Source organism: Argiope bruennichi, chromosome 6 (genome assembly GCF_947563725.1).
Source record: "Argiope bruennichi chromosome 6, qqArgBrue1.1, whole genome shotgun sequence".
Lineage (NCBI taxonomy): Eukaryota > Metazoa > Arthropoda > Arachnida > Araneae > Araneidae > Argiope > Argiope bruennichi.
Window position 1 is genome coordinate 96,949,535 of NC_079156.1, and position 11,742 is coordinate 96,961,276.

Genomic DNA, 11,742 nt, shown 5'->3' on the forward strand with positions numbered 1-11,742 from the left:
ACGGAGAGAAAAGACAAAATTTTAATTTCTAATTAATTGAATATTTAATTCATTTTTGTGTTTTGAAAAGTTGAGAGCACTTCATCTTTTATTTTATAATAATTGTGAAAAATGTGTTTGAATTTTGCTCAGTTGTTTATAAGGAGATGTGCAACATGCATAAATGTTTTTCTATGATGACTTTTATTTATATTGATAGAAATAAAAAAATGCTATATTTAGTGATTTATCACTTGCTCAATGTTCTATGCTTTTTGTGAGCTTAATAGATCTATATATAAACTGACAATATATAGTGTAGAATTAGAAAAAGTTCCAAAATTTCCAGCTTAGGCATGGAAATATATAGTATTTTGTAAAAATTATGCCACAAGCAACAAAATCGATATAATTGAAACATTATGTAGAATTTTCAGATCTTGTGTAAATTTGTTAATATTTAAACAAAGATCTGTTAGTTAATGCTATTTAAACAATTATTTTTCGTTAGATTTATAATTAAAATATTTATCTTTTGAAATAATTGTGATTGTTATATAAAAGTTATTTTCAACTAAAATTTATTGTAACATAACTATATATAACCTTTAATTCAACCTGTAATATCATTTTTAATTTTATCAGGAATATAACCTTGGCTTTAATATTCATGATATTTTTAACATTATTTTTAATAAATGTCTTAGTGACATTTTCTTTCCTAAATTTAACCAAGAATATGATTAATTTAAAATGCTTTTAATTAAAATTCTTCTATAATTTAAATTTTCATCTAATCCTTTAAATTTCCTGTGAGCATAATGTTAAAATATTGCTTATAATACAAATTTAATTAAGTAAATTGAAAAGTTATTTTTTTATTTTATTTCTGAAGTTGGTGAGGGAGATCCAAAAATAATTCTCCCTTAATAAAAGAACTTAGAATTGTGTAGTTTATTTTGCAGCTTTATTGCGCAATAGTTGCATTCAAAGTGTTGTTTATTAAAATTATTTATTTATTCATTGATATTTTTTAAAATTTTATTTGTTAAAAGTATTTTTTATTATCATTTATGCAAATTGTTAAATATTATAAGCAAATATATGCCAGCAAAAGAAATGGTTGTTTTCTTTTGCTGTACTCTGCTTTTCTTAATTTGAATTATTGGATAAATCTTCTTAATGTGATGTTGCCATCTTGAAATTGACACCATGATGGCAATATGGAATGTAATGAAAATCTCTTAATGATCTTTGTGGAAATAACAATTTAAATATAGGTAATATACTCAGCATTGTGATTCGGATAAATCCAGCATTTTCTGCTTACTCATCTTTCTTTGCCCTTCCTAATCTTAGATTTCTAGAAATGCATATTAATCAAATTTTGGACAGATGGATTATTGAGAAATGAAATAGGTTTCTGATCATTCATTTTTTTTAATCATACTCAATAAGAATCAATAAAAAATTTTAATAAATTAATCCATTACAACCTATTTTTATTCTAACACAAAATGTCTCTTATTGGCAGCTTCTGTTGCTAAATTTTATTTTGCTGAAATCGTCTTATGCCTTTCACAATCTCCATATATTTCATTCTGTTCATTACTTTTGATTGCAAATGCTTCCAAACTAAATTAATTTTCTATTAATTTTAATTATTTTATGACTACTCTATTTTTTGTTCTATTTTTCAAGTTGATTACATGTACATGCATATTATATTAATGTGTGCATATATTTTAATATTTTGATTGAATCATGGTGTATTATCATTGTATATTCCTACTTTCAGGCTCTTAAAAAAGGACTGTCTCCCATTATAAAGCTTAAAACTTGCAATTTGTTTTCTCCTTATTTATTATATTATGATTATTTTTCAGAAATGCTCTAACTAATCATCTGCTATCTGTTGATGAGAAATTAAACTATGCACAAGACCAATTAGCATCTGGCCCTTGGAATCTTGATGTTCAAAATCTTCTTGGGGTATGTGGCTCACCGAATAGTTGGACTTCTCTTGATCCCCAGGTAGAATTATATGGAACACCAATTAAGTAACTTGATATTGCATGCTGTTTTAAAATATAACATAAGGGTATGCAGATTTTTCAGTTCCTTAATAAACTCAATTTGCACAAAATTATATTCAATCCGTAAAATAAATTTTTTCGGGTAGCAAACAATTTGTTGATTTCAATAAGACATTAACCCTTTGTCATTTAATGTGATTGATAACTTTTTGTGTAGGCATGGCACATGATGCACATTTGTAAATCTTTTTAGCTTTCTTACTGGAATTCTTTTATCTTTTAATATATTTTTCTGTCCTGAAATTTTGTGCTTCTTTTTGAATTATTTTTCTTTTGTTTTTTGCTTTATTTATTGTTTCAAAGTTTTGCTGTCCTTTTCTGAAGTATTTGCATGAATACATTGTCTAATAATCAAATTATCAAAATTTGTTATAAGCATTTCAAATTATGTATAATTTTATTGTTTCTGACCCCCCCCCCCCTGCTTTTTTTCCTCTGATTTGAGCAAAACTTTCATGGTGAATTTAGATTTTACTGACAGACATTATTATGAAACTACATTCCAGAGTAAATAAATAAAAAGAAGAAATAAGTAAAGTGACTTGTGATAAAACTATTATTTTGATTTAATATGATTATTAATTGTAATTATTTCCTACTTTTGTTAAATAAATCAATTTTTAGGATTTGCTCTCTTGTATCAAGAATATCCTCCAAAATATAATTTTTCAAAATAAATTTTAAAAAAATGAAAATAAAGCATAACTATAGGAAACATTTAGCTTAGCTTTGGAAGTAAAATATAGTTATCCTATAAATAGGACATTGGGTATGAACATGTTTATTTTTAGTATATGGAAAGTTACATTGCATTGGATGGTGGACATTTTCTTTGACATACACCACTTAAGTGTTTCTTGTTACAAATCTATATTCTTTATTGGGTGTTCTGAAGCAGTCTATTTCAATAATTTTTAATTATTTGCTTTTATTTTAAATATGAATATCTCTTAAGTTATAACTGTATTACCATCCCCCCCCCCTGCATCAGAGCAAGGTTTTTGTTGTTAGATCAAAATATTTTCTCTACAAGTATCGTGTTCTGATTATGCATCTCAGTTCATTCTTTGTTGCTTCTTTTGATGAAAAAGGAAAAATCAATTACTGTTTAAAAATACGAGGGTTATTTATCTGAAATTAACAAATGTTTTAATTAAAAATATTTCTAAAATAATTGTTTTATATATTTTAAAATTATTTAATTGGTGTTCCAAATTTTGTGTCTTCTAAAATTTTGTTTTAAATATTTGGTACAGAAAGTTAAAGAACATTTTAAGCTTTTCAATACATTTATTGTGTTATTTCTCATTGTTGTTTCCTTGATGTGTGTGTTTTCTCGCCCATGATTAACTGTGAAACTTTTGAAATGAATTTCATTTTTTAATATTTTAAATTTATTTAATACCAAGATCTTTGGTAAGCATTGTTAATCTTTTATATAGAATGTAATATTGATATATGTGCTTATTTTTTAAGCATTTGATAATCATTTTATATTACATCTCTACTCAGATCAATTTCTATTATGCTTAAATTTTGTTCAAGCAAAACATAATTTTTAAAAATTATCATTAAAAATGATTTTGCAGTAAATTTGCAGTTTTCAAGTTCAATTTTTTCTCATATCAGATAGACCGCAGTGGCCAACTGGAAGCCTCTATCTTAGGGCTAGAAGGCTGCAGGTTCAAGCCTAAAATTCAACTATCTGGTGTTTACATTTAAATTCACTGGTGATTTGCATGAAAGTTTGGAGAGGAATTTGTTGGTTCAGATGTTGTTTAAATTTAAAATGATTGCCTTTTTAATGATAGCAATTTAATAGTCATATGAATTTTTGTTTGGAATGAATATTAAATATTTAATCCTATGAATTTCTTTCATTGTTGAAAACTAAAGACGATGGATTCTGTTTAATATTTGTGTAGTTTACAAAACAAATAAAAAAATGAAGTTACTCGTGAAATTTAGAAATATAGATGAACTGGATATTTGTTTTTAACAACACTATGATGTTATGGGCTATCCTCATTAGAAATGTTCATATAATTAAAACAATTAAAATAACACAGCATTAATGTCAGACTTGAATATGAAGTTATATAAACTTATTCTGAAATCAAATATAACCAATATTCTCAATGAACCAGTTGGCTGCTTGAGATGACAAGTTGTATAATATATGCAATTTGTATTTTCTTTTTCAAACCTTTTGAAGAAAATCTTAAGTTGTAATTTGATTTATAATGTTATATTCCCCCCACCCCACCTAAAGTGTTTCATTAATTTTGAGTTTTTTTAAATTTTTAAACTGATTATGTTGTAAATTGTTATGGTTAGCATAAATTAGGAAATAACTATTCATTTGTCGATTTCCTTTATTTATATTTTGTACTATTCTTAACAAATTTTTTTAAAAAAAATTCATTTTATTTGCGATAGCATTGAATGTTATTATTCTTAGGATTGATTTGTATGTGTGTGTGTTACAGAGTATATATGCTTTATCATTCCCATTTTGATTAATATAAAGTTGATATTTTATATTCACATTGTATGAATTTTCTCTTTAAAATAGCTTTTCAGTAGTGATGAACTTGCCAACTATGATGCTTTTACGAGTAGTCTACCTGTAAGTATAGTATTCCTTTTTTTTCCCTGTTATTAATATTAAAAAGAAATTAACAATAATTACAATTAAAAACTTTTAATAATTATTCCAAATGCGAAAATTTTATATTGAAAAAGACTGCTTACTTTTTTCCTTATTTATTTTTGTTGAGAGAATTAACTCTTTTGTAATTTTATTTTCTAATTAAACTATCACATTTACATTTTGTCAAAGTAATTTGTTCATTTTGAAATTTGATTCATTTTGAGTGATTTGATTTTGGCTTTGATAAATGTTGGATTTGGCTATAATTTTGCGACACTTTGTTATATGGATAACCCTTCTGTTTAATCCACTTCCTCAAAAAAAAAAGGCATGTTGAAGGAAATGTCGCTGATATCGATTCTTTGTTTGAGTGGAATAATTTAAAGCCAAATGACAGCATAATGTCAGACTTGAACATGAAGTTATAGATATAAAAAGCTGCAAGTGATTTGCTCTTTAGGTATTGATAAATTTCATACTTAAAATTATAACTTTGCACCTAGGCAATCTGGAATAATAATTTTGCTATAAACATAGTCTGACGAATATGAATATTAAATATTTTAGTATTCATATTCTTCGCAAGGTAAGAATAAGTAATTTTTAAAGGTAGTGATATCTTTTTTGTCCATGACAATTCATGCTCTAAGAGAATATTAGAGGTGTTTTCTGTCAATAATTTAAAGGTTAAAAAAAATATAACTATTGATTCTGCTATGAAGCTATGAAGATTCTGCAAGAATTTTATAATAATTTATGTCTCAGAAACCAGTATATATTTTGAATATTCTGGTGATGAATAGCCCTATTCTAAGAAAGAAAGATTGTATATTACTACTGTTGCAGAAATGCTTTTGCCTTGTTGGTGCCTCATCTGAAGTATAATATCCAGAATATCCACTGATTGCAACAATGTTTTCTTCTCAAATATAGATTTGTCCAGTTGCTGTAATGATTTTGCTGATAATCATAATGCAGACAATGATGGACTGAAAAAAAGTTAGAAATATGTTCAATATCAATGTAATCTGTATATACCATCAACATAGCATTGCTTGAGTACCAAAATACATATACTATATGATTGCAAAATAGAATTTTTTATTTATTATTGTATCTTGATAAATACTTTTTTTTTTTTTTTTTTTTGCATATAGAATAATTGCCTTTAGCAAAAGTACCTGCAGTTAAGGAATTGCCAAATTTTAAATATATGTAAAATGATAGAAATAAAAAATTTAAATTCTGCTTTTTATTAAAATTTTTAATGTTTCTTTTTTTTTTAAAGGATGACATATGTATAAAAACCGAAACAAATGATATTATGGGTAAGTATTAATTGATCTATTGAATTTGTTTAATTCTTAGCTAAAAACTATAAAATTTTCACCATTATAGATTTTAATACATTAGAAATTACCATAGTTTTTAGAATGTGCAATTTTTCATTTTTTCAAGTCATTGTTGTTATTAATCAAATCCCAAATGAATTTTGGAAACTTGCATTGAATTATGTTATTTTTAGTATTTGTACTAATAATCAGATGGTGCATAGTATCCCCCCCCCCTCCTTCTTTTTGCCAACTATATGTAAAATAATTAATTTAGAACTGAATATATTTGATTTTTTTTTAATTTATAAATTTTTATTATCAAGATTTATTCATCTGTGGAAAAGGCAAAACTAATTCTGAGAACTAGTATTCTAATTTTTTTTTCATAGTTTATTTCTTGGAAAGGCTTTGTCTATAAAATTGGTGTAGTTTATTTCGAGATTGATTTTTGTTTCATACTTGAACATTATATTTGTTGGTGTTATATTGCATCAACTTGCTGTACATTGATTTACATGGACAACAAATACAACTAATTAGAAATCATATTTATTATTCTGAAATAATAAGCTGAAAAATTATGAATAGTCTCATGAATATTTTCAAAAGAATATTAGTGATCAGAACTTTTAAATTAGGTTAAAGAATGCATTAAAAATTTAAAAAAAATACTTTAATGTGCCTTTTTAATTATTGGTACATACTATATTAAATAAAATAAAAAATCTAGCAAACAAAAATTTTAGATAACTTTTGATGTCTTATATTTAGATTTGACTTAATATTAATGAACAGTATTTCATATTTTTCCTATAACTGTTTACTAGTGAATTGAAAAATTAGTATTTGATTAAAATTAGTATAGTGAATAAATTAGTTATTTGATTTTTTTTAAAAAAATTTTATTTAATAATCATGTCTTTAGGAAAGTTATGATTTCGTCATTGTTATTATCATTTTTAATAAGTTTTGCTTAGCTATATTTGCCTTTTTTTTGTGCTTAAAAGAATCAAATATTTTTTAAAAAATTTTTGATATTAAATCTATAGTTACATAAAGCTCAATGTGTGTGTGTGGGTGTACGTGTTGACGCTCTACAGGTTAAACCATTCGACCTACAGCTACCAAATTTGGCACATGCATACCTTGGAGGTCAGGAATGTGCACGTGGGGTCTCTTTTTTGTATTTTTAATTAGAATTTTAATTATTAATTAAAAACTAACTTTCCCACCAAAAAAAAATCTTTTCATTTCCCCACCGCCAAATGAGTAAGGCTTCAGTTTTTTTTCCCAAGCTAAAGATGATAGGCTTAAGAAATTTTCGGCAGATTATTTCAAAGGATTCTGTTTATTTTCTTAATGTTTGATGCATTTAAAATTAAACATTGTTAATTAATCGATCTTTCAGATTCATTCTGAAGTACTTTTGAATTAAAATAAAACACAATAAAGGAAATTAAAAATTTCTAAACTGCATAGCGTTACCTCATCTGGAGTAGAAAATTCACGCATTTGCGTTACCATAATTGGCGTTGAAAATTCACCCATGCACATTGTGTTCTGATTGTTGACAACTATTTTCAACTTATACGGAGTTGGTTTTGAAGGCTTAATGTGTTTTCGACAAATTATTTCAAACGATTCTGTTTAATTTTTTAGTGTTTGATGCATTTAAAACTAAACATTGTTAATTAATCGATCTGTTCATGATGAATCTGAGAAAATTTTGTTGAAAACTTCTTGAGATATTATATAAAGTAAGCAACTCTGTTTTCAGTACTTATATTTAAAAGAAATGCTTTGTTTCAGTAAAAAAAAAAAAAAATTATATTTATTGCAGTTTAATCATTTCCACTTTAATTTAAAGCATAAATTCTATGGGAGCTAACAGAAAATTAGAGAGATGCACATTACATTATGGCTGAAGGCATTTATAATATTATTATGAGTGAATTATATGACTATTATGAAGAAGCAATTAAAATGGAAGTTCCATAAAATATTTCATTATTAAAATTTTAACGTGCATCAAGATTGGCGAACCAGCTGATCGCCAAAGGCGGCTAGTAAGAAATAAAAATTTATTAATAAAATCTAATATGGATGATCTCTTGAAAACAACTTTATCAACATTTGTCAGACTGCCTGTTGCCAACTGGAAATAGGAAATATACATATAAATAAGTTGTATTTTTCTTAGTTAATTTTATTTACTTAGACTTACTTAGCAATGTACCAATTGTAAACTGAAATTTAAAAATATTTATGAATTTAATTGTGATGAGCCTTTAATATCAGTGCTGTTCTTTTTGAAGAAGATTTTTGTAACCAGTAAATATTTTTAACCCTTTGTGAAACTTGTGATGAAAAACTGTCTTTTCATAAGATTAATAAGCTGGTCTCTCTCTCTCCCTTTTGCATTTTATTCTGTAAGATTTTTTACACCTTCTTTGAATTTTACTATAATTTACACCTTCTTTTTTATTATATATTATGTAGGGTGCTTTAAATCATTTGATGTGAATAGATAATGATTGTAATTATGTGAAAAATTATAATGTGGCATATGGTATGTAGTATAAAGCATGAAGAGAAATAATTGCTGATTATAAGAAAAATGATAATGTAGCAAAATTGATGAATTTAATGAATACTCAAAATCCTGGCAAAGAATCCTTATTAGAAGCATAGTACTAGGGTAGTTTTACACAAATGTGTTAGTGTTACAACATACACTAAGAAAATAAAATATGATGAAGAAACAGACAACCATGTCAGCCACTTCACGGAATTGCCCTGAATTAAAAGAGCCATGTGTAACTATACGTTTATTTTGTTATCAGCAACAGAAGTGTTAAATTATTTTATGCATTATGATTTTATTTTATGTAAAATTTGTCTTCATATTCCTCTTAACTATATTACTACTATCTTGGGATTTAAAATATTTTTCATTTTCAGGAAATGAAATCGTCCAGTTTACTCCCAACATGCTAGAAGTTGAAATGGATATAGAGAATTCACCTCTATTTGAAGCTCTTAATCAGGATGCTGAGGTCCCTAGCAGTGACTTTAATTACCAAACAGAACCTCTGCTAGATGTATTAAAAGACACTGTTATTTCTGAAGATCCGAACTTCTCAACAAATCAAGTCACAACGGACGATACTTCTCAAAAACGGAAAAAAAGTTCACCCAGAACACCAAAAAACAAACGCCGTAAAGCAAAATGAAATTTTTTAAAATATGATTTTATTCCATAAGGAATATCACTTTTTTTGAAGCCTTGTACATAAGTTGGAAGCTGTGTACTGTCTTCATTTCCTCCAGCTATATAACACTATGCACATATTAACAGTACTAGAAAAATGAAACTGATATGGTTTTTTTTGGTAAACTTTGTATATTCTTACACGCATTGCTAAATCTTGAAAGGCTCCCAATGGAATAAGGAGGCAATATTTGTTTTTAAGTTTTATGTTTATACTGTTGTGAATTCATTATATTAAGATTATATTCTCATGTGATATCCATGCCGAAACAATTATTTTCTTAATTTTCTGTATATACCATCATGAACTCTGGAAAAAGTAAACTAATGAAACAAAATAAATTATTCTTCCTACAATCATTAACTTAAACAGTTCAGAAGCATTCATTGCATAAATTTCTACTGCAATATAAAGTCTGATGTTAAATCATAATAGTATTAAAGATTTTACTGTATATTTTTATTGCTTAAAAAAACTTAACATAGAAACAATAAATGGTTTTCCACACTATTCAGTATTTCTCATTTTTGTATTATTATTTTCATAATATGCTAAACATTGTGGTAAGTTGTTTTTGCTAATTTTTTTTAAATTTTCACTTATACATAGCAAAGACATTTTTTTTTTTTTTATTTTGGGAATGAGCTGTAAATAATTATAAAAGATTATAATGAATGATTCTACATGTATTTTTCACTTGTGTTCAAATGTTAAATTATTTTTAGTCTTGTTATTTCGTGCATCTGTACTTAAGGATTAATTGTTCCTCTGAACATATTATGTTCAAAAATTACATAAAATTCCAACGAGCAAGAAGAATTTATACATATGTTGTCAGTATTTTTTTTTAAATCTTTGTTGTATTCTTTATTATATTTTATAGATTTAAATAATTGTAAATTATTCTCATTCTTTTCTTGAGCACATAACTACCTACAGTTTGATTTTTAATTCGTAATGTTTACTAAATATAATTTATAAGAAGCTTATAGATCTGTTCTGACTACTTAACTTCATTCATATTTTTGTGTAAATAAAATTTCTTCGAAATTTATGTGTTTAGCAATTTTAAAAAGAAAAATTTCTATACATTTAATTTATTTTGCAAAATTTATAGATTGTAAGAAAGAGAAAAATGAATGCTTCCTGGACCTAATTTTTCAGTCAAAATTATTGAACTAATTTTTCAAATAATGTAAATCTAATAGTATACAAAGTATATTGTAACAAAGTATTTTATTAAATTATTTTGGAATTAAATCTGCTGTGAAATATGTTTCAGTCACATAAATCCTTGTTAAATGGATCACAATAGTTACTGCTAAACTGTATATGTAGCAGTTGAGAATGGAATAAAATTATTTTCTAAAACAATGTTGTTTGTTTTGTAATGAATTCTCTGTAAATACAATCTTGTCTGCAATTAAGTTTTTATATTTCTCAATATTTTCTTTGAAACACAGTACACAAGCACCTTCAATATTTTTTTTTTTTTTTCTTTCCATGTAATGAATGCTTTTTTCTCTCAGTCAAATTTGCATGATTTGTAGCCTGACTTTTTACAGGGGTGTTTGTGCTCCGGGGAAACCCCGGAATTCCGGGGATTTTGAACTTCGATACCCGGAAATTCCGGGGATCGTCGTTCAAAAGGAAGTAGGAATAATAATGAATTATTTATTTTGATCTGGGTAATTTTGTTTGCTTTGAAAGCAGAAAACGCAAGGTCAGTGTGTGTGGTGAAAACTTTTCCTTTCTTTCTCCAAAGGCAGTGATAATGCGTGAAAAGGGGGAAAAAACTTCTTTTTTGTTCTTTCCTTATTGCGAGTTATGACTCATTCCCCCTGTTCTCGGACATTCTCTTCTGGATTCTTTTCGGCAAGTAGGCGCGGCAGAAAAAAAAAGGGAGAGACTTCGTTCGACCAGATGTGCGATCACGTGACCTGGGTTAAAAGGTCTTAATTTTGCAAAAAAAGTAATTCATTGAACTTTTATAATTAGGTCATTCAATACTTCATAATCGTAATTTTTCATTTCTCCCCCCCCCCCCTTCTCGAAACTCCAAAATGTCGGTAGTAAGTCCGTAAAAGTTTCCGGGGATTTTTTGGGGTCCCACAAACACCCCTGTTTTTATATAAATAAATGCATGCAATTTTTTATTTGCAAATTCTCAGATTAAGTTAGGAAAACAATTATTTAAGATGCAATAAGAAATGCATATTCATGGAAATAGCTGGTCTTAAATTGGAGATATATGTCAATATTCACAAATCTTTCAACCGTTTTTTTTTTTTTTTTTTTTTTTTTTTTTTTTTTACATTCTGCATGTTATCATTTGATAGGAACTAGCTAAATTTGCAAATTTAATGTCATTTGTATAAATTTTTATTTTAAACAAATTTTGTCATGTA

At 26.3% G+C, this 11,742-nt stretch overlaps 1 protein-coding gene across 2 annotated transcripts in view; it reads left to right on the forward strand.

Moving 5' to 3' along the window:
• LOC129971501 (heat shock factor protein 3-like) overlaps positions 1–10,708 on the forward strand; it is a 37,752-nt gene extending 27,044 nt beyond the window's left edge. Inside the window, exons 8-11 of one of the 2 annotated variants that reach the window (XM_056085328.1) lie at positions 1,866–2,013; positions 4,651–4,704; positions 6,017–6,056; positions 9,024–10,708. In XM_056085328.1, the coding sequence (XP_055941303.1) occupies positions 1,866–2,013; positions 4,651–4,704; positions 6,017–6,056; positions 9,024–9,295 (514 nt within the window). In that variant the 3' untranslated portion in view covers positions 9,296–10,708. The remainder of the gene's footprint in view (positions 1–1,865; positions 2,014–4,650; positions 4,705–6,016; positions 6,057–9,023) is intronic. The other variant, XM_056085329.1, reaches the window with a different exon arrangement.
• Positions 10,709–11,742: the final 1,034 nt, after the last annotated feature.